General features: G+C 39.1%; 2 protein-coding genes across 4 annotated transcripts in view; one reads left to right on the forward strand and one right to left on the reverse strand.

Annotated features, from left to right (window-relative positions):
- LRMP (lymphoid-restricted membrane protein) overlaps positions 1 to 1,734 on the forward strand; it is a 60,628-nt gene extending 58,894 nt beyond the window's left edge. The window contains exon 25 of the mRNA XM_014544250.1: positions 1,272 to 1,734. The gene's annotated coding sequence lies outside the window, so the exon portion shown is untranslated. The remainder of the gene's footprint in view (positions 1 to 1,271) is intronic.
- Positions 1 to 24,229, reverse strand: part of CASC1 (cancer susceptibility candidate 1) — a 55,543-nt gene that overhangs the window by 3,030 nt on the left and 28,284 nt on the right. For all 3 annotated transcript variants that reach the window (XM_005871817.2, XM_005871816.2, XM_005871818.2), the window contains 6 exons: positions 23,550 to 23,865; positions 14,413 to 14,488; positions 9,264 to 9,424; positions 4,976 to 5,132; positions 3,515 to 3,729; positions 1,868 to 2,035 (listed from right to left, as the gene is read on the reverse strand). In XM_005871817.2, the coding sequence (XP_005871879.1) occupies positions 1,868 to 2,035; positions 3,515 to 3,729; positions 4,976 to 5,132; positions 9,264 to 9,424; positions 14,413 to 14,488; positions 23,550 to 23,865 (1,093 nt within the window). The remainder of the gene's footprint in view (positions 1 to 1,867; positions 2,036 to 3,514; positions 3,730 to 4,975; positions 5,133 to 9,263; positions 9,425 to 14,412; positions 14,489 to 23,549; positions 23,866 to 24,229) is intronic.

Raw genomic sequence — 24,229 nt, forward strand, 5'->3', positions numbered from 1 at the left:
CTTAGGAGTACCCTAATTAAGTTAATAACAATGTACCTACCTATATAGTTTAAGTTTAAAAAATTTGGCTCTCAAAGGAAATTTCAATCATTGTACTGTTGATATTTGGCTCTGTTGACTAATGAGTTTGCCGACCACTGCTCTAGGCCACTCAGCCTGTAAGCTGCTTCCTGAGATATCCACTTGGTTAAACTCCCCACCTTCCTGTTCTGCTCAAATTTTTCCTTCTCCCTGAGCCCCCGATGCCCTATTTGATACTGTACACAGCCCTAACCCCAGTGCTCATGATCTCCCTTTTCTTTTACCCACAGCACTTATCTACCTTTGACGTGAAATCATTTTTTATGCTTATTGCTTATTTTTGTCTCCTTCTACTAGAATGTAAGCTCCACAAGGTCAGGAACTTTAAAAAGAAAAAAAATTCACTAATGTATCCTAAGCGTCTAAAACAGCCGTGGGCAAACTACGGCCCGCGGGCCGGATCCGGCCCGTTTGAAATGAATAAAACTAAAAAAAAAAAAGACCGTACCCTTTTATGTAATGATGTTTACTTTGAATTTATATTAGTTCACACAAACACTCCATCCATGCTTTTGTTCCGGCCCTCCGGTCCAGTTTAAGAACCCATTGTGGTCCTCGAGTCAAAAAGTTTGCCCACCCCTGGTCTAAAACATGCCTAGAATACTAGAATATAGGTCAGCGGTTCTCAACCTGTGGGTCGCGACCCCTTTGGTGGTCGAACGACCCTTTCACAGGGGTCGCCTAAGACCATCCTGCATATCAGATATTTACATTACAAATCATAACAGTAGAAACATTACAGTTATGAAATAGCAATGAAAATAATTTTATGGTTGGGTCACAACAATGAGGAACTGTATTGAAAGGGCCAGAAGGTTGAGAACCACTGATATAGGTGGTCAGAAAAAGAAATTTTTGAATATTCTGAATAAATGAAGACTACACTATATTCAGCATTTGCAGAGTAACTGGCAATTTGAGTTACTAAAACCAAGGTGGTTCTCCCCTCCCCCACCCCCACCACACACACACACACACACACACACACACACACACACACACGTGTACATACTCTTGATATAATTATTTTCAGATGCTGCATGAATGTCTACCTATATTGTCATTTTTCTGGTATATTATCAACTTGTTCTTGAAAATTGAATTCATCTGCCCAAAACACCTCTCATGATTAGAAGAGAATTTGTCTTCATTCATATGTCAAATATTACTAAACATCTTCTGTATTCTAGGAATATGCGAGGTGCTGGAAGAATCCATCAAAATTGATCAAAAGACAGTTCCCATCCTCAAAGAGCTCACAGTTTCATAAGGAAGGATCTCATTTAGCTAAAGCCTTACCAGTAACACAAAGCAGGCTGTGTTTTGTATATGTCTATAGGGAGCCTCTGCTAAGACACGGGCGGAAGTGGGTTGTGTACCAGTCGTCTGTATGTGTGTACGATTTCATCTGACTTATCCTGTTTGGGAAACTGCTCAGTCATTTACTCTTTTAAGAAGTCTTACATATATCCAGTCTGGAAGAAGCAAGAACATATACAGAATGTGACGTGGCTCTGACTACCCTTGCACTAACACCGACCAGTTGTGGGTGTCCTCCTTTTGTCAAGTGAAGATCATACCTAAAGGCTTACTTTCTTGGGGAAGATTATTAAAATTTAGAGAACTCTGAATTTCTGGTCTTGCCATTTATTCCTTCCTTTCTAACTATAATCGTATATAAATGAATATAGAAAACCCATGAGGTACTTTAAGATTTATATACAATTTAATACTTGCTAGCATTTGAAATGTCCATCACATTAAGTTTGGAAAAAATCATGCTTACCTTACAGTTTGTAGCAACATAAAAATGAGAGTATTCAGTAGGGAAGATATTCAATCCAGCTTCTTGCAAAGTAATAATGAAATAAATAGGAGTCATCCATTTTCCTTCCAAAATAGAGAGAGGCTTTTTGTCACCCACGTTTAATGAAGCTAACATGCAGAGGCCTTCCTAGTATCAATGAGAAAAAAAATAAGCTTTCATACAAGTTAAAGGAATTCTTCATTATCATTCTGGTTCTAGCCTTTGGGTTCTTTATACCATTTTTTTTAACCCTATCTCATTCTACACTGAGTGGCCAGATTATTATGACCACCCCATCAGTACAATGAAGTGAATTAGTTATGCAAATAATAATAATAATAATAAAACCTTGAGAGTATTTGCTTAGGAAGTTTTCAATATTCAGTATTTTTGGAAGTACTGATGGGGTGATCATAATAATCTGGCCACTCAGTGTATATTAAAACGAGTGCAGGGCAGGTATGTCTTAGGACCAACCTGAAAGCTCTGCCACGAAGTCTCTATGTTACCTTTCAGTGCTTTATCTGAACAATAAAGGGACTGAACTAAAGGATCTTTCAGATCTCCTATTTTATAAGTTGTGATCCAAGAATACTACATATGTTCCTGTTGAATTATAATAGCTATTTGATAGCAATCAAGCTACAACTTTTAAGGATAATTTTTTACACATAAGATTTAACATAATGCAAAATTATTTTACAGTTTTGAAGTTTGCAAAGTTTAAACTGGAAGTTTGAAGGTGTACAAAATTCACACGTCTCATCGGCTTTCAAAAGCAAAGACTGATTAAATCCAGTCTTCCTGCCACATTCTTAAGAATTTCAGGCTCTCTCTTTCTTAAAACAATTTTAGTGAGGTATACTTTACATATCATAAATTCACCCATTTCAAATGCATAACACAGTGATTTTTTTTAAAACTTTACTGAGTGGTGCAACGATCACCATAAATCAGTTTCGGAACACTTCCATCCTCCTCTCATCCCTCATGCCAATGTACAGTTAATCCCCATTCCCACCTTCAGCCTCAGGCAACCACTAATCTACTTTCTGTCTCTAGATTCCAGGCTAATTTATGAGTGACAAGTAATACAGGCTCCTTGAGAGAGAAATCTCACAAAGGGGGTTCCAAATGGCTTGGTGATAAAGATGAGACACCTCTCAGGAGGGGGTAAAAAACTCTCTGAAAATCATACTGCAACCAGGCTTGTACCTTCATTAATTGGCCTATTCCTAGTAACTTGAGGGTATAAATTTGTGCCTCGCTTTTTACATGTTATTTCCTATCTAATTAATATTTTGTTTAGAAATTATAACTCAAAGTATATATTAAACATATTTATAAAAGACATTTCAGCAGCAGTTCCCTACTGAGGACTGGGCTGCAGCCCTCACTGCTTAGGCCACTGAGTGGGTAGAAACAACCACTCAATGGTCTTAGCTGTTCTTACACAGACTTTTAGACAGAAAGTGGAAATAAGGTTGATGGAAAATAAAGTTTCTTAAAAAAAAAAAAAGACATTTCTGTATATAAATGACCAGTGAGCGATTGCTTTCACACACTCTCTTATAGTCATCAATGAGGCTTACCTCTTGGATATGACTTGCTATAACAATGATTTACCTTAATTTGTATTTGAATCTCAGCAAATACTGTCGTCACAGTCAAAAGTACTTTATTCTCATCGAGTGGTCTTAGTTCCCATGACTGGTATGGCATGTTAATATGAGCATCTTGAATCAAGGTAACAGGGCCCAAAGTGTCCAGGCTGAACGTTATAATTCTTTCTTCTGATTTATAAACTACATTACTGATGCCATCAGTTTTCCAATGTTTACCTTTTAGATTAAAGCAAATGACATTAGTTTCCTCTTTTCCTATACAAAAATGTGTTGAATGAAACCCAAATAACTGCAATATATATAAAGGTCTCTTTTACATTTAGAATAGAATCTCAACAAAAAACCGACCTTGCTGGGAGTTTCTTCCTATCTACAAGGTCAAGCGTGGTATGCAAGACCTTCAAATGAAGCTTTGGCTCACATTTCTGGCTTCGTCCCTTACCACTTCTCACAACCTGGTTTCAGCCACCGCTTTTTTCCTTCCCTAACAACCTCATGCATCTGTGTGCCTCTGCACGTACAGTTCTTTCTCCCTACAGTACTCTTCCTTAGTACAGAACCCCTTTTCATCTTTTTTAAACAGCTTTGACATTTACCTGTCTTAAGCATACGATTAAATTATTTTAATAAATTTACCTAGTTTTGCAACCATCACCACAATCCAGTTTTGAGCACATTATTATCCTCCTGATGTCCATTTATAGTTCATTCCCATTCCCACCTTCCAGCCCCAGGCAACTATTAAGATACTTCTGTCTCTAAAGATTTGCCTTTCCTGGACTTTTCATATAATAGGTGGTCTTTTGTGTGTCTTACAACTCAATAATAAAACACAACCCAGTTTAAAAATGGGTAAAGATTTGAATAAACATTTCACCAAAGAAGATATATTCAAGGATAATAGATACATTTTAAAAATGCTCAATATTATTGGTCATTAGGAAAATACAAATTAAAACCACAAGATACCACTTCATACCCACTACAATGGTTATAATAAAAAATACATAACAGCAAACATTGTCAAGGATGTGGAAAAATAGGAAAACTCATATTGCTAGCAGGCATATAAAATGGTACAGCTACTTTGAAAAATCAATTTGGCAGGTTCTTAAAAAGTTAACATAAATTTACCATTCAACTCAGCAATTCCACTCCTAGCAATATGCCTAATAGAAATGAAGAGATATGCCCATGCAAAGTCTCATAGGAGAATGCTCTCTTAGTCTCTTGAGAACCTGTTCAATATTTCATCCTTAACCTTCCAGACTGACTTGGTCACCATTCTGCTCTACAGCACTTCCATCTCTGATAGCACACCTCTGCATCATGTTGTGATGTTTTTCTCTATATGCCTCTCCTACAACTTTGAACATTCCCAGAGGAAAGAATGCATTTCTCTCTCTATTTCTGATTGTTTAGCATACCTCTTTTAATTACATAATTATCAAAGCTGGTGTACCTTCAGCATCCCACCTTGCCACCAGGGGATTCTCAAAAAAAATCACGTTCTCATGAACCTCAAGCATGACCTCGATGGGTGGGAAAACGTTTTCTGTTTCTAAGTCTTCTGTAGTTGCTGGAGGATAAACAAATTTCTGTAATCCATCTTGGAGTATCTTGTAAAAATGACCGAAACAACATCAAGTTAGAAGCTGACTGGTGTTATAGCTAAAGATGTAAATATTGCCGAATAAGCTATGTAGTTATTTTTCATAAGTACTAAAGTTTGGTCCCAACTATAGACTGACTAACAAAATGTTATAACAAAATGAAAAGATAATGATTAAGGGGGAAAGCACTAACTTTGAATGTAATTACAGAACCCTTTTATGGGCCAGGTTCTAGGCTGGGACTTACTCCGCATTTTATTCCAAGCAATCCTACAGGCATATGTTTAACAAAGCAGGTGACTGGGCGAAAAGGGTAAAGCAAATGAGAAGTACAGATTGGCAGTTACAAAATAGTCATGGGGATGTAAACTTAATTACCTACTGTAATAACTATGTATGGTGCCAGCTGGGGAACACTTTCTAAAGTATGTGACGATCTACGTCAAACCTCAGAAAGAAGGTGGGCTTTGAGGGGGTAAGAGATCAACCAAAAGACTTGTATTCATGCATATAAGCATAACCCATGGACACAAACAGTAGGGGGGTGAGGGCACGTGCGGGGGGTGGGAGAGGCCAGGAAGAGTTCAATGGGGAAACGTGCTGGGGGGTGGGAGAGGCCAGGAAGAGTTCAATGGGGAAAAAGGGAGACATATGTGATACTTTAAACAATAAAGAATTTAAATTAAAAATAATAATAACAGAGTGACGGTCTAGCCATTATGCTGTATACCTGAAACTAATACAAAATAATATTGAATGTAAAATATAATTTTAAAAATTTTAATAAAAAAAAGTAGGTAAGTGGGATTTCCATAAATCAAGTAATTTGCCAATAATTACAAAATTACTTCAAGGAGGCATCAGAACTCAAAAACAGAGCTAGGGGACCCCAGATACCATGTTCCAATACCCTGGCTAGGCTGTATAGGCGAAGAGAGAAAAAAAGTATAAGCAGAGTAACAAGTGTAGAAATGAATGGATGAAAGTAAAACTCATCACATTGTTCATCTTAAACTTGCATGTCAATTGTATCTCAATAAAGCTGGGAGAAAAAAGTAAGTCAATGAAACCAACAGATTTCTCTGGGATAAAGGCGATCCATCCACTATCTAAATTTAACTTATCTAGATGTAGAGAAAGATCGAGGGAAGGGGAAAGACTAACAATGTTACAAAATAGAGAAGGAAAAAATGGATGGGGGAAAATTGTGGAGGAGGGGGAGATTATTGAAAAGATATTTGAAATAAAGTCCTGGCCTGTGTAGCCTAGTTGGTTGAGTGTCTTTCCCATGTACCCAAAGGTCGCTGATTTGATTCTGGTCAGGACACATACCAGGTTGGGAGTTCGATCCCCAGTTGGGGTGCGTACAGGAGACAACCAATAGATGTTTCTTGTGCTCTCCTCCCTCTCCCTTCTTACTAGTATGTCTCTAAAAATCAATAAGAACATATGTTTTTTAAAAAGATTATTGGAAAAAAGTAGGAAGGCCTCTTTGTTGCAGGAGAGGAAAACAGGTATGAGGCAGGCTACCCTGTGCTCAGATGGAGAGTGCAGACTGGTGGTCTCGGGACATTCTCACAAAGATCTTTGGGTGAATCCTGAAAACCCCAGATCAGGCTGAGACCTTCCTATGGATAAAGAGTCACCAAAAGAATGTCTGTTTTTGGACTCCCCACTATCCCTCAAGTGTCCCTGAGATAGGGAACATTGATTCAAATAGATTCTTCAAAGTGGCTATCGACCAGATTCTCTCCCCCAGGTGTGCTCTAATAAAAATATCCTCATTTTAGGGAGAAGGGGAAAGGAGTGACAATATCATCCCCATTAGGGTGAAAATTAGTTTGGGGGGAGCGTGAAAAAAATCTTACTCTTTTATGTATAAAGCACAGATATGCATACAGCACACACAGAGATATGCAGTCTATCTGTGGTATTCAAGTCCATGATGGGGGGGGGGGGGACTAGGAAAAAATGTTTACAAGAGAGGTGATATGGGGGAAAAAAGCTGAGAAATACTGCTCTAATACAAGAATGCACCAACAACCTAACATGTAGGTGAGAGGTGCCTGGCAATCTATGTATATGACGTGTTAGAGGAGACGGAGAGGGCAAGGGAAAAGAAGGACAGCAGGGCGGGAAGGGCTATGACAACAGAACTGGGTATATTTGGGACACAAGCCAGTGAGGTAAAGTGAAACCAAGTCAGTACTAGTGCAAATGCTACTACCTACTAAACCAAGAGTGAGAAAGTCCTCGATAGATGATCTCACAGCTGCTATGGTCAGTATCCTTACCGCTCCAAGTGTGGTCCCTGCATGAAAATTAGTTTGGGGGAGCACTGGCATTACCAGGACCTGTGCTTCTCAACTTTGATGTGCACATGAATCACCTGAGGGTCTTGTTAAAATGTAGCTTCAGTAGATCTGAGGTGAAGCCCCAAATTATGCATTTATAACAAGTTCCCAGATGTGGATGCTGCTGACCGACGGACCGCATTTTGTATAGCAAGCATCCAGACCGGTGCTTTAGCTGTGTTTTGCTACAATACAGACTGCTGAGCCTCGCCTCCAGAATTTCTGATTCAGTAAGATTGAGGTGAGGCCCATGAATCTGCATATCTAGCAAATTCCCAGATGATGCTGATGCTTCCGGTCCAGGGACCACATGTAGGGAACCACTTATCTAGACCAGAATCCACAAATGATGGTCCCTGGAAAGCCTGGCCCACCACTAGTGTTTGTAAATAAAGCTTAACTAGAACACAACCATGCCCATTCCTGTTATATGGCTGTTCTAGCACCACAATGGTAGATCTGAGGAGTTGCAACAGAGCTGGGATAGCCACAAGGCTGAAAATATTTACCATTTGTCCCTTTACAGAAACAGTTTTCCAGCCGCTGAAACAGACTATCATTATTAAGGCCAAATTGGCACAATCTATATATAAAAAGTCAGTGTCCGTGATGACTGTGACGACCAAACAACCGGTCACCATGCGGTGGCATTAAGCACCTCTCGGTCCCTCCCTTCCCCTTTCTCAGGCCCACGAGTGGGGCAGGGCGGGACTGGGGACTGGCGAGTGGGCTGAATGGCTGACCTCTTGGTCCCTGCCCCCGGCCCACAGGCTCTGATGGATCAGCGATGGTGAACAGGAGAATCAGGGTGGGTGGCGGGAGGACTGGGCTGGCTGTCAGGCCGTTGGGATCACCAGCTCATCCCCTGTTCAGGGGCTCAGGCCTCTGGGAAAGCAGGCGCGGGTGACTTTACCTCCATGTGCGTGGGCCGGGCCAGCCACTGATGGAATGCTGCCCGCTCGGGGCTGCTCACGCCGGGGCAGGTAGGTCGTGGCATGCCCTGCAGCTTCCATCAGCGCCTCAAGCAGCAGCAGCAGCAGCAGCAGCAGCAGCAGCAGGCGCCCGAATAGCGGCCCGAGCAGGCAGCGTGTTCCATCAGCGGCCGGCCCGGCACAAGTGCATGGAGGTGAAGTCGCCGGCACCTGCTTTCCCACAGGCCTGAGCCCCCGAGCAGCCAGGGATGAGCTGGTGATCCCAACGGCCTGGCAGCCCAGCAGCGGAGGCGGCGTTCAGCCTGGGGACTGGCGAAGGGGCAGAAGATGGCCCTGATCGCAGGAAGCTAGGCCCTAGGGACCCTACCCTCATGATTTCATGAGCTGGGCCTCTAGTGTAATCATAATGCCACAGGTTTACAATTAACATGCATGATTTCTAATTTTAAAATCCATAATATTTTATGTTTTTTTTAATTGATTTTTAGAGAGAGGGGAAGGAAGAGGGATAGAGAAAGAGAATCATTGATGAGAAAGAAATGTCATCAATGAGCTGCCTCCTGCACAACCCCTACTGGGGATCGAGCCAGCAACCTGGGTGTGTGCCCTGCCTGGGAATCTAACCATGACCTCCTGTTCATGGGTTGGTGCTCAACCAGTGAGCCACACCAGCTGGACTAAAATCCACATTATTTTAGATTCCTTCCTGTTAACACTGATTCAAATTTTATAAAATTACATTTTCCTTCGTGCTTGTTTAATAGAGTTAAATTCATTATGTGTTAGAGCCGTTGATATAAAGTAAAAGTGTGAGAAATTATTTTACTCGTAAGTTTTAAGAATCAACCTACTTCCATAATCATCCAGCCCTTCATTGGTTTACACTGTGGGGGCAGCTCCAGAATATCCAAGTGGTACACTCCACCCAGAGTTGAGAACTGGCATATGTCAACCTCTTCGTCTTCAAATGCACGTAGCCTCTCAGGAGCATTCTCCAGCAGCAACAGCTGTGCTAAAATTAACCAGGTTAATTCCGTTTCTAAATAGATCATAACATTTTTGTGTATTTTTAGGAGGGAAATCAAAAAATATCTAGCACTGGCACAGGAAGTTTTTACTTAGCTACTAACACTTTCAAAAAGCGATGAACTCAAAACTGTTCACAAAGCTGACCACTGGAGTGGAAATGGGCCTGTGTAACGGTAGGATGCAGGGGATGGCTACATTCATATTTTATATGCTCACATGTTAGAATTTTGTATATAATAAGCACATGTTACTAACAGGAAAACTTTAAAAGTATATCTTAGGGAAGAGGAAACAATTTTCCCTCTAGCCTTGTGACTTCTTGGCTGAGACCTCCATAGTAAAAGATTAATAAGAGAAAAACAGAAGTTGATTAACAGGAGTGCCTCCTGTATACATGGGATATCCCCAGGGTGGCATAGAACTCCAGCTTTATATAGCATTTTCAACGTGTATACATGGGATATCCCCAGGGAGAAGCGGAGTAATTCAAAGAGGTGGCATAGAACTCCAGCTTTATATAGCATTTTCAACAAAGAACGGCAAAGTTGTGGAAAAATGACAGGGCAAAGGAAAGCAGTTGGAGGTTTCTGAGGGTAGAGATAAAGGCTAGTTTATAGTTAGTTGTGTAGATTCCTCTGGTGCCCTCTCCTGATAGGGTCTAAAGTTATCTCTGAGAACTAAGTTTTGTCCTTCCTAGTCGTGAGGAAAGTAGCGATACTTTGAAAATTTCTATCCAACTTTTAGGCAAATAGCAGAGGGGTAGGGAGCTTTTCTTTCATCTAAAGCTTTTCAGTTACTTCCAGCTCAAAATAATCCTTATGCAAAAGTGGTATATTTGAGGGCAGCATATTCTGCTACCTTTTATTCTAAAAGGTCAAAAAAAATGGCTTAACACAAAATTTGATAACTGCTTAATTAATGTCTTAATATTGGACCTTATGGTGCTAAATATCTGGGGGGAAGCAAAATCGTAAAAAAATAAATAATTTTGGTGCATCTACAAAATTAAAGCTAATTTTTTTTTTCAACAAAAATAGGTCCAGCTCATAGAAAATCAGGGATGGAGGGTTGAAAGTGAAGAAACTGGATTGGATAATCTTCGTGTTCAGAAATTTTATGGGGAAATTCTATGATTTCATAATGCTCAATGCACAAACAGGGGAATATCTGAAGTCACATATCACTAGGACCATTCCTGCCTTTCACTAAAATTCTTTCAACACAATGTAATGAGTAAGAAAGGGAAATCAGACCACTTACAGGTCCCACCCTTATGCAATATATACTAATTAACATTTCAGTTCCTTCTTCTCCAAAATGGATATAATAGTAGTATCATAGAATTTGGGGGTGGTATGAGTTCATACATGTAAAGAGTTCAGAACTGTTGTCTGACCTGGTAAAAACTCAGGAACTGTTAGCCTTATCTATATATCACTACAATTTTCCTCTCCCATAATAGGAAGCACACTGAGATGGCATTGAATTTAACGCATGGAGATCAGGCACTGAAAATTAATGGAAATAGTCAAAGGGAATCCAGTTTAGCAATTTCATTTTTTTCCTTGTGTACATTCAATAAAATGTAGATTTTAATTAATGTTCAATTATGTCTAATTAATAACCCATTTACCTGAAAAGCAAGTAAAAAAAGAATACTGTGTCCAAATTTAGACATTTATGATATATTAATTGGGTATCATCATGTAGAAAACCTTGGTATTATTGACAGAGGTTATAAATTGACTATAGTATCATTTTTAATAAGAAAACTACCTCATAAGGGTTATAGAAAATTACAAAATGTTTATAAACTTAGGTGACTGCATAAATAAAAGTGTGATGAAAAAAGTAAAGAAGTAGAAAAGAAGACTGTTATTAAAAATATGCTAAGAAATATATAGAAAATAGATTCTTTAGAAGTTCCTGGGAAAGCAGCATAATGATAAAGTTAATGTAAAAAATGTAATAAAATATCAAACTAAAAGATTGCAAATGATACATCATTATCATTTTGACACTTTTAAAGTATATCCAATTGCTATTTGCCAGGTAAGATTGAATACAAAAGTGTTGATAAATCTCTGAGTGTATATGTGTACTTGTGAATGTTCATTGCAACATTGTTTACAATTTTAAAATATTAGAATAACCTTACTGTCAGGGAGAAACCAAGATGGCGGCATAGGTAAACGCTGGAAATTGCTGCCCGTATAGCCACTTCAAAAATAGAACTAAAAGACAAAACGGACATCATCCAGAACCACAGGAAGGCTGGCTGAGTGGAAATTCTACAACTAGAAGGAAAGAGAAAAGCACACTGAGACTCAGAGGAGGTGAAAACTATTATACTTCTTCAGCCCTTCCCCCGCAGGTTCACAGGCGATGCGGCTGAGACTTACTACCCAGCGAAGGCTGAAAGGAAAGAAGAACCAAGATGGCGGCATAGGTTACGCTGGAGTTTGCTGCCTGGAACAACCACTTCAAAAATACAACTAAAAGACGGAATGGACATCATCCAGAACCACAGGAAGGCTGGCTGAGTGGAAGTTCTACAACTAGGAGGAACTGAGAATCAGAGGAGGCGCAGTGCTGAAGTAAAATACTAAGGTGCGGAGTGCGCAAGGCGTGGGCTGGTGGCTGAGGGCGCGGTTGTCTGTTTCAATCCGGAGGGAGCCTCAGACTCTGAGCTCCAGCGAGTCTCTAGGGACCCAGACTCAAACGGGAGAAGCAGGACTGTCTGGCTACGGTCCCTCCGAGGTTTGCAGCCGTTGCTGGGACAGAGAGGCAGAGCCCCTGGGTACGGGCTGAGAGCAGCCATAACTGCTCCCTCCTCCGCCCTGTTGATCCTGTGGGACCCGCCCCGCCCAAGCCCTGCACAGAGGCATTTGCCGGATAGCCTCAGGCAAAGGCTAGATTAGCACCTCCCTAGAGGACACAAGTTCTTCCACTGCAGACACAGCTGATTAACACAGCCAGTTGGCCTGGAGGTCAAATCCCTCTAGTATTAACTACAACAATCAAGGCTTAACTACAACAAGACTGCGCACAAAGACCACTAGGGGGTGTACCAAGAAAGCGTAAAAAATGCGGAGACAAAGAAACAGGACAAAACTATCAAGGGAGGATATTGAGTTCAGAACCACACTTTTGAGGTCTCTCAAGAGGCTTCTAGAGTCTGTCGATAAACTTGATGAGATGTACAGGAAATCTAATGAGACCCTCGATGGTGTGATAAAGGACCATCTAGAAAGTAAGCATACACTGACTGAAATAAAGAATATTATACAGACTCCCAACAGCAGACCAGAGGAGCGCAAGAATCAAGTCAAAGATTCGAAATGCGAAGAAGCGAGAAACACCCAACCGGAAAAGCAAAATGAAAAAAGAACCCAAAAATACGAAGATAGTGTAAGGAGCCTCTGGGACAGCTTCAAACGTACCAACATCAGAATTATAGGGGTACCAGAAGATGAGAGAGAGCAAGATATTGAAAACCTATTTGAAGAAATAATGACAGAAAACTTCCCCTACCTGGTGAAAGAAATAGACTTACAAGTCCAGGAAGCGCAGAGAACCCCAAACAAAAGGAATCCAAAGAGGACCACACCAAGACACATCATAATTAAAATGCCAAGAGCAAAAGACAAAGAGAGAATCTTAAAAGCAGCAAGAGAAAAAAAGTCAGTTACCTATAAGGGAGTACCCATACGACTGTCAGCTGATTTCTCAACAGAAACTTTGCAGGCCAGAAGGGAGTGGCAAGAAATATTCAAAGTGATGAATAGCAAGAACCTACAACCAAGATTACTTTATCCAGCAAAGCTATCATTCAGAATTGAAGGTCAGATAAAGAGCTTCACAGATAAGGAAAAGCTAAAGGAGTTCATCACCACCAAACCAGTATTATATGAAATGCTGAAAGGTATCCTTTAAGAAGAGGAAGAAGAAGAAAAAGGTAAAGATACAAATTATGAACAACAAATACACATCTATCAACAAGTGAATCTAAAAATCAAGTGAATAAATAATCTGATGAACAGAATAAACTGGTGAATATAATAGAATCAGGGGCATAGAAAGGGAGTGGACTATTCTCTGGGGGGAAAGAGGTGTGGGGGGTGCGGGAAGAGACTGGACAAAAATCGTACACCTATGGATGAGGACAGTGGAGGATGGTAAGGGCAGAGGGTGGGGTGGGAACCGGGTGGAGGGGAGCTATTGGGGGGAAAAAGAGGAACAAACTGTAATAACTGAACAATAAAGATTTATTTAAAAAAAAGAAAACAAAGAAATAACCTTACTGTCTATCAATAACGATTTAAATAATGTTCCATTATTGGATGGAATTATAGTGCTACTAAAAAAGATAAGGTTACCAATGAGTTCTGACTTAGAATAATGTTAAATATTATTCATTTAAGTAGCATCTGTATTGTGTTATATATATATAACGTGATTTAGCATTACAAATACTGTTAGGTTGGAAAAAAATATTTGTATGATATGATCCCATGATTTTATTAAAAATCAAGAGAGCCCTAGCTGGTTTGGCTCAGTGGATAGAACATCAGCCTGTAGGTTCAATTTCAGTCAAGGGCACGTGCTGGGGTTCCAGGCTCCATCCCCAGTAGGGGGCATACAGGAGGCAGCTGATCAATGATTCTCTCTCATCATTGATGTTTCTGTCTCTCTCTTCCTCTCCCTTCCATGCTGAAATCAATAAAACTAATTTTTTTAAAGAGAGAGAGAGAGAGAGAGAGAGAGAGAGAGAGAGAGAGAGAGAAGAGGAGAGGAGAGGAAGCAAGCACAAATAAAAGGAATTGTTAACATTGATTAGTTCAGAAGAGGGATTGTGAAGAATTTTCACTTTAAATATATTTCTGCAACATCTGGATTTACAATGATCCTGCCTTTCTTTTGTAAGCAGGAAAATCCCAATAAAGTTAAAAATGTAAGTTAGAAGAATACCTGTTGGAACTGTTTCATTTAATATTTTCATCTCCAGGTCTTGTTTTGTGCTTTCAGGTTCTTCCTCGACAAAACTCTAAAGAAAACACAAGGACAGGTCGGTGTGATTGTCAGTGTCTTCTTCAGCCCAAATCCATTCTCCTCTGTTTCAGTTCCCATTGCAGACGCTTGTTACCTTAATTCTAAGTCTCCTAATTAACACTTGCTCTGGCATAAAAATGGACTTAAAAAAACATAGTTTAAAAGCCAATCAAAATGAGAGCACATCTCCACAGAACTTCACGGAAGCAGGATCCAGCCTGCTCAGATTCTCTGCTGAACATTGTCCTGTGTAAAACAGAGACACTAGGAAGCAATGCAAGCTATAAAAATAGTTTACATTTGCATTTAGGGTTTTGCCAAGTTATAGATTTTGCTTGATTTGTGCAATCAGCTGTCTGATAGAGTAATTCCAAAGCCTACTTTTGGGTAAGCCTGTCAAGGAAATGAAAGATGCTGTACACCAAGTAAATAGAAAATCCCATTATACTCGAGGGTAGTAAAAGGAATATATACTAATAAAAGGGTAATATGCTAATTAAACCGAACATCTTCTGGACATCTTCTGGACATCCTGATGGACAAAGCCATGGTGGCAGGGGCCGAGGCAGAGGTGGTTAGGGGCTATCAGGCTGGCAGGGGGGAGAAATTAAGGGGCAATCAGGCTGGTAGGGGGGAGCAGTTAGGGGGTGATCAGGCCGGCACAAGGGAGCAGTTAGGGGGCAATCAGGCTGGCAGATAGAGACGGTTAGAGGTGATCAGGCCAGCAGGCAGAAGTGGTTAGGGGTGATCAGACAAGCAGGAGAGTGGTTAGGAGCCAGCAGTCCCAAATTGCGAGAAGGATGTTAAACCGGCAGTCCGACATCCCCCAAGGGGTCCTGGATCGGAGAGGGTGCAGGCTGGGCTAAGGGACCTCCCCCCCTCCGTGCACAAATTTCATGCACCAGACCTCTAGTACTACACTAGGAGGACAATATGATTAGAATGTATATCTCAATCTGCCACTAAGTTACCTTTGTGACCTCGAGCAAGTCATTTAACCATTAGGAGCCTCTGATCTAACAACGTACAGTCATACCTCAATTGTTGAACATCTCCCATCTCAAACAATTCAGTTCTCAACTAAGTTGTTCACAGAAAAAAAATGTCTCAGTTGTCCAACCAAACTTCAGTTCTGGACCAGACAACCCTTTCATGCTGATATCTGTATGATCAATAAAGATTCATGCATCTCTCAGGTGACAAAGGAGAGAATGTATGAGTATGAGTCAGTTTACCACTAAATCTCATGTTAACATCTCAGGAAATTGTACTGTGAATATTTTTGTTTTTGTTTTTTTTTTGTTTGTTTTGCTTTTGTTGCTCTCAACATTAAAGTTCTAGTGTATATGTCATTTTGCATTTTATATTTCATTTGCTTTTTGTTAAATTTTTATTTCATGAGCTTTTTGTTTTTAAAGTGTTTGTTTATAGGTGATATAGTACATTAGACATGGAATCATTTGGGAATCTGGACCAGATTAATTCAATTTACATAATTTATAATGGAAAAAAAGATTCCATTTTCAAAAAGCCTTCCATAACAAATTAAGTTCGAGAACCCAGGTCCCACTGTATTTGGTACTCAACTGTGTGCCACACATATGAATACATCTTGCAAACAATCCTAAGAAATAGCTGTTATCCTAATTTTACCAAAAAGGAAACTGAAGCTTCAGGAGATAACTGCTCTAAGGGTCAAATAATAGAGAAGTAAAGAATTTTGTCTACTGTAAAGCACTAGATAAATGAAGCACTGCTATAAAAATTTGGTGTGTATGTTAATATTGGCATACTGAATGATATCACGATCATTCTGCCATTAGGGTCAATTTGCATATTACCCTTTTATTATATAGGATTTTAGGTTTCTAATAAATCTACTAAAAAATAAACATTTTCTAAAAATTTTTGCCTGGAAATATTGACAGAATATGAAGCAGAGAAGGTAGTGAAAATATAACTTTCCATCACACAAAGCTCAATAGATATAGGAATTGGCTTATGATGTGGAAGAGTTTCATGGAACAATAGCAAAGTATTTTTCACTGCAATTTGATAAATGCACAGATATTGTCACATGGAAATTCTTTTAGTCTATTTGCAATTTGATTTTGATATGAAAATGTGACCTGGATCATGAATAAGATCACTGGAAACAGAATAGAGATTCCAGATATAGACCTTAGGATCCACTTGGGAACTTAGCATATGGCATTTCAGATCAGTGGGGAAAAGCTTAGATTGATATGGTGTTTTGAGATAGCTGGCTAAAATTTTAAATCAAAGAAATTTATATTCTTTCTCCCCACTTTACACTAAAATAAAGTCCAGAGAGATAAAAGACTTACATGTAAAAACATAACTAAACTAATCAAAGGTGACAAAAATCATGCAAGGATATGAAAAGATACTAGGTGACTGATATGAACAATTATTAATGGTGTAGGTGATCTCAATATTGCACATTGCAACATGTCAGCAATGAACACTTTACAAATTTGATAGAATGTCTTGAATTTTATTCCATCAAAAGATCTATACAAAAGAATTTGCTGATCTGAAATCCAATTTTTTTTTTCATCAAAAGGTAATTTAAATTGTATCAGAGCTTCAGAATAAATTGTTTGAACTGGCTTTTGATAAGGAATTAAAGATGAATTTTGAAAATTTAGCATCACTGCTTCATTTTGAGTAACAGCTAAGAATTATTACCCTGAGTTTGCTGAAATCTCATTCAATCCTGTAGCTTGAATACCATCCATAGGCGAGGGGTTCCCAAATCTATGCTAGTGAGGTTCTGTAGGCCTCACTGACCCTGTATTGCTTAACTGGAAAAAGTGCAGGATCTGCACAGGGACCTCAGCTGTGTCTGACTTCTCTCAGATCTCCAGGTTCACATTTGCTTACCTGGTTGACATTTCCATTTGTGTGTCCCAAACTTGCCACGACCAAAACAAAACTCTTTTACACTGTTACTCACACAACCAACTCAGCCCATTCCTATCCACCTCAGTAAATTAAACCACCATCTGCTTTGTTTCCCAAAATAAAAACTCAGCCGGATTTTTTGCCTCCAAAACCAATCCCAAACATATCCACCTTTCCATGTCTTACTACCACCTTGGTCCAAGCCACCTTGACCTCTCATGCCTCCTAAGCACTAGATACTGTGCTTTCCCTACGCGGGCCCCTCACAACTCAATCTCTGCGTAGCAGCCAGAATAACCTTTCATAAATCAGATCACGCCACTCTTCTACTTACAACCCTCTAATGGCTTCCCATGCATTTACAATAAAATCTGAACTTGTTACTGTGGCCTGCATTCCCTGTTACATTTGGCTTCTGCTTCCCTCTCTCACATCATCACATACCACTTCCTTACCCACCATCCATCCATCCGTCCACTGGCCTTCTTCCTGGTCTTCATTTCTGTCTTGTGACCTTTACAGTCATTGTAGACTATAATATTTTTATCTAATTATCATAGAGCTTATCCTTTCTGGTCATTTGGGTCTCAGCTTAAATAATAACTCATCATACAAGTCCCCCCTAACCACCCAATCTAGTAACTCCCTATCGCATAAGCCTGTTTACTGTAATTATGTGCATGTCATTTATGACTCCCTGCTATTGTCCAGTTTTTCTTATTTGCCCTTGGTTTTTCCTGACTTGTCTGTACATCGTGAGAGCAGAAATCTCATTCGTCCTTTCACCTCTCTCCCCTGAGGACCAGAGCAGCGCCTAGCATATAGAGCTAGGCATTTATGTTCCGGCCCTCCGGTCCAGTTTAAGAACCCATTGTGGCCCTCGAGTCAAAAAGTTTGCCCACCCCTGGCCTAGCATATAGAGCTAGGCATTTATTGAACCAAGTAAAAAGATACGAACAAGGTCCAGGAATAAGAACAAGATCCAGGGCATGAGCATGGAAATGGGTTGCTGAAGTGACTTTGTGGAAAGTGGACGCTGCTGAGTGTTAATGTTAGGCTTTTCACCTGGGCTAGTCCCGGAGTTTTAATCTGTCCGTGATGATGCCAACAAGTCCCCAAATCTCTACAGCTATTTCCTGGCTCCACACTTTTCCCTCCCCAGAACAGCTGCCTCGCCTTCACATGGAAGCTCCTCCTTGCCTATCAGAAGACTTCGCTCTAATGCCACCTCAACAGAAAAGACTTCCCCTCTGTTCACTCCAGTTTTTTCTTGTGGATACTTTTATCTTAACTCCCACACATAATCGCTCTCATTTTACATATCAGAACATATAATAACTGTTACTCCTCCACAAGATTGTTAGCTCATTAAAAACAATGATCATGTTGAATTCCTTATAGAAGGTACTTAGTAAATGCTTTCTCTCTATAAATACATGTTCATATTTTTATATATCCATTTATGAATATACATTCATATTAAATATATAATATATACTCATATTTATGGTAAATCTTGTATCTGTTTAACAGTATCTTAAAGGCAAGGACTTTTTTTAACTTGAACTTTAAAAAGTTCAAAGATCCACATACTATCAGGAATTCCCCTTAGGATCACTAAAATATTGCTGAAGTTGATTAAATTTTTTAAAAAAAACATTTATCACAAATGTGGTATACTTAAATTATGCTTTTCTAAAAATTTGTAAAATATATTTAATGGGAAGTCAGTATACCTACAATGTTATTGTGTTGTTATTATTACACATTTAAATTAACTAAATTATGGTATTAAGAGCCCTCTAGTGGCAAAGTTCTTAATAGATCTATGGAAAAGGAAAGATCATTTGGACCATTTTCTAAATCTAAGAAGAGATTTATTTTTTAAACTTATAAAGTATTAAATATTTGTTATTTGTGATTACAAGTCGGCTATTTTTTACCATAAATTCCTACATTATTATACTAATAACTTGAAATCAGCCTCTGAATTCATTTAAAAGATATGAGAATTGTAATATTTAAATATGCTAACCTAAAATTATAACGGTAAGTGGTTTACCCTTAAAAAAGATGCAAAAGTAGAGAAATCTCTTCCTCTAAAGCCAAAACATAGTAAGTGCACCTACTGATCTTTCAGGAAGCCCCCCAATTTACACAGACACTCGCAGAAACACATATACTAGTACAACACACACAGACAAGTTACATTTCATGAGTCAATATGCCAGTTTTTAAAATTTAGAGTACATTTTTGCCACCCAAAGCAAACAGAGGTATGAATAACATTTTGGGTTATGATAGTCCCAATACTGCTGTGATTATAAAGGAACACAAACCTAACCACCATCCATAACTACTGCTTCAAATTCACCGACTTCCAAATGGAATGCAGGGAGCACACTGTTCCTGAGGCGGTTGTGGGGTGGAAGGGGGCCAGGCAGGTCACTAAGGGGTGCAGGACTGCTGAGCAGAGGGTCCCAAGAATCTCCTGGGACAAGCTGGTAGATTCCCTGCACATGGCAGATATGGCTCTTAGGACACCCGACTGTAATTGAAAAGGTCTTAAATATTTTCCAAAACACAGAATAATGTTCATGCGGGTAGTGGCTGAACTTCTTGATATGGGTTCTTTTTTGCTGTTGTTGTAGCTGTATGATAATTTTTTTCCTTTTTAAAAATTCATTTATTTTTTAGTTTTTCATTTACAGTTGCCATTGGGTGACTGTTCTTATGCAAGTTGTTCACCACAGACTCAAGTCAGGGTCTACTTTTAATCATTTGACCATCCATTCATTCACTTATTCCTTTACTCATTCAATAAACATTTATTGGGTCCCTATCATGTACCAGGCCCTATGCTTACTGTAAGTCTGAAGCCTACCAAGATATTCTTGCCCTCAAAGTCATAATTTCATGTTTAAGGTAAGAAAGAAGTAAACAGAATGACATGAGCATAGTTGAGAGGTATCTGGTTTAGTCTGAAAATAAGGGCAGAACTTTGTGGATGTAAAATTTAAGTCTTGAGAGATGAGTAGAAGTTAGGGTGGAAGAGATGATCAGAGGTAGGGAATTTCACAGAATAGCAAGTGGGTGTCTTAGAGGCCTATCATGCTTTTCCCCCCTTGGAAACCAAAAAGGAAAACACATTATTTTATTTTCTATTCGGAAAGTAATGTGTGTTCAGAAATTATTTACTGAAAATTAAAATAATGAAGAAGTGTAAATAGAATTTTTTTAATCATTGGTAAAATACCACCATTCTATCTCCCTTCCTCTAATGACAAGGCATCCAGATTTTTTTCTATACATTCACAAATAAGTATTTTCCCCCTCACAAAAGCAGAATCCTATTGCAAATACAGTTTTATAACATGGAAATAATATCTTAAAAATACATCTTAGGTATCTTACTATAGAAAAGTACAGGTTCTGATAAGCTATATGTGCATATAAATCAGTGAAAAGAAAAACATAGTGTTTGCCATGTAATTACAATATCTCACATTATATACTTTTTAATTATTATTTCCCAATTTATTTTTATTTTTTTTAAAATATATTTTATTGATTTTTTACAGAGAGGAAGGGAGAGAGATAGAGAGTTAGAAACATCGATGAGAGAGAAACATCGATCAGCTGCCTCCTGCACATCTCCTACCAGGGATGTGCCCGCAACCCAGGTACATGCCCCTGACCGGAATCGAACCTGGGACCTTTCAGTCCGCAGGCCGACGCTCTATCCACTGAGCCAAACCGGTTTCGGCATTATTTCCCAATTTAAATAAATAATGTAAAATACTAATTATGATCAAGGAACTGGAGGGGAGATATTATCCAATATTTTTATCAGATCAAGACCAAACACTTTTGGATACTCTTTTCATATGATTTTGATACATTTTTAATTCATTCTTTGTTTTCATGAATTGCCAATCACAAACCCTGTCAAATTTAAAGTTAATGGATTGTGTGTTTGTTTGTTTACTGCATATTTAAATAATGTTAAGTCCAGGGCCCATTTACTCACTTTTATCCCCTTTCCCCCACCCCCATTTAGAAATCAGTATGTCACTTCTACTTACATCTTATCATCTATAGCAAATCACACAGTCACACTTAACTTCAAGAGGGCGAGGAATGCAATGGTCTTGTATGTCCCAGAAAGGGAAGAGAACTGGAAGTATTGTTGACCACTAGTAAAGCTAACAAGCTGCCTAAGAGGTAAACTATTTTTTTAAAGCTATAGAATTGCTTAAAGCTGTGAAAAAGAAGGATCTCTTACCCTATGAGACAGCATGGAGGGACCTGAAAAGTATTATGCTAAGTGAAATAAGCCAGTCAAAGAAAGACAAATACCATATGATCTCACTTATATGTGGAATCTAATGAACAAAACAGGCCCAGAGACATGGATGCATAGAACAGACTAATGAATCTCAGAGGGAAGGAGGAAGAAGGGGCAGGAGAGATTAACCAAAGAACTTTTATGCATACTAGAGGCCCAATGCATGAAAATTTGTGCAAGAGTAGGCCTTTCTTCCCCCAGCTGCCGGCACCAGCTCCCCTCCAGCACCCAGCACCTGGGCTGCTTCCCTCCTTCAGCCGCCCACAGGCACCCGGGACCTAGGCTGGCTTCCCTCCAGCCCCAGCTTCGTCAGGAAGGACATCCAGAAGATGTCCAGTCTAATTAACATATTACCCATTTATTATTATAGACTAGAAGCCTGGTGCACGAAATTCATGCATGGTCCCTCTCCAATCTGGGACTCCCTCAGGAGATGTCCGACTGCCGGTTTAGGCTCTAAACCGGCAGTCGGACATCTCTCTCGCAATCCAGGACTGCTGGCTAACTGCTTGCCTGCCTGCCTGCTGGCCTGATCCCTCTAACTGCTCTCCCCTGCTGGCCTGATCGCCTCTGCCTCAGCCCTGTCACCATGGCTTTGTCTGGAAGGACGTCCAGAAGGTCATCTGGAAGATGTCTGGTCTGATTAGCATATTACCCTTTTATTAGTATAGATATGCATAACCCATGGACACAGACAAGAAAGAGGGCAAGGCCTGGGGTGGGGTAGTAGCTGGGTGGAGGGAGGTAATAGGGGGACATTTGTAATATTTTCACAATAAAGATAAATTTTAAAAAGAATATTTTTAAGTGACCAATTTTTAAAGAGCAAATCACTTATTTTCCCTAAAATATCAGCTATATACAGGTTTTTGGGTTTTCCTCTCCTTATGCCTTTTTAATTTCTACAAGGTTGTAATCACACTCTAAATACTATTCTTTGTACTGACCATCATGTTATGTCTATTTTATATATGCTATAGAATTTTTATAATTTATTTTGATATAATATTTAAAATGGAATTTTCAATTCACTATGTTCTTAATTCCTATTCTGATTTGAAACTTACATTCAATCTAATTCTTAACCCTTATCTGTGTTAAATAAACCAATATAGTTCATGTCTTAAGCACTTATAGGAAAACCTGCTCTTCCTGGTCCTCCCTAAAATGCAAACTGCTTATAGCCAAACAAAAGAGCTAAATTATAAACCATTTATTCTAACTTAATAAGTAAGTAGCTTAAGAAAGGAAAGCAGAAACTTAAAGGGATATTACTAAATTACTCAATATGTTATTATATCTAAAGATGTCAAGTTTTAAAAAACTAATTTTGACTTTATAATACTCGTTCTTACAAAACCAGAAGCTGAGGAAGTAACAGTAATATAAGCTAACCCCTCAGTTTGTGAAAGTATTTACTACAAAGTTCCATTTAATGGCAAGTTCCCTTAGTGCGTTTGAAATATAACAAATACACAAAAAGTGAATTTGAAGTATAATAAACACAAAAAATTAAATGGCTTCAAAGCTGTTCAGGAGTATCCCTAAACTAAAAGTGAGCAACTCCTATCTGGAACTTTAGGATGTTGAAGCAACAGGCTCAACTATGAACAGTGACCAGTAATAGAAAACACACACTCAAAATTAGGCCACTGGCAAGAAGATGGATTTTGGACAATTTCTAGTTGTTTAGGGGAAAAAAATCTTGAGAATGCTTCAGGGGAATCTAATAAACATTTATTACATAAAGAAAAAAATTATACATTTAAATGTGTCTTACTGCGTGTACTCCAAAAGTATCATCATCTTGTTCTTCAGATTTTGTTTCTTCCTCCTGGACTAAGTTAGACTCATTTTCTGGTTGTTTATTCTCTTCTTGGAGCTCTTTGCTGATTGCTGATTGTTCAACACTAACTTCATCTTGGACAGAGGGAGATTCCAGGGGAGTGTGATCGTTTAATATTATCGGAACAGGGCGCAGTGGCGTGACATGATCATAGCGAGTATGTAGGAGTCGTAGAGCAATGTCACTTGATGCTAATATCCTTGGAATTTCAAATCCAATTTGCATTTCATTGCATTTGATATTTCTGTGCCTGTTAATAATTGATTGTAACAAAAAAGATGAGGCCCAGGGAAACGCTAGAACTATTGCAAATTTATACCTAAGCAGTATCTCTCCACTTTAATTTTGCCAGTTTTGAATCCCCACCCTGACTTGCTTTCTTTGCAGGGTTTGGACCCAGTTGCTAACGTTATATACCTCAAAACACACTCTTGGGATCCATAACCCAACTGTTTTCTCCATCATGGGCAGCTCCTTCTCTGTTTCCTCTATATGGCCATCTTCCTAACCATCCCTTAAATGTTGATATTACTCAGCTCTCTATCCCAGGCCCTTTGCTTCTCCTTCTACATAATATCCTTAGATATTACTTCTATGGCTTCAATGATCATTTA

Source organism: Myotis brandtii, unplaced genomic scaffold (assembly GCF_000412655.1).
Source record: "Myotis brandtii unplaced genomic scaffold, ASM41265v1 scaffold358, whole genome shotgun sequence".
Taxonomy (NCBI): Eukaryota; Metazoa; Chordata; class Mammalia; order Chiroptera; family Vespertilionidae; genus Myotis; species Myotis brandtii.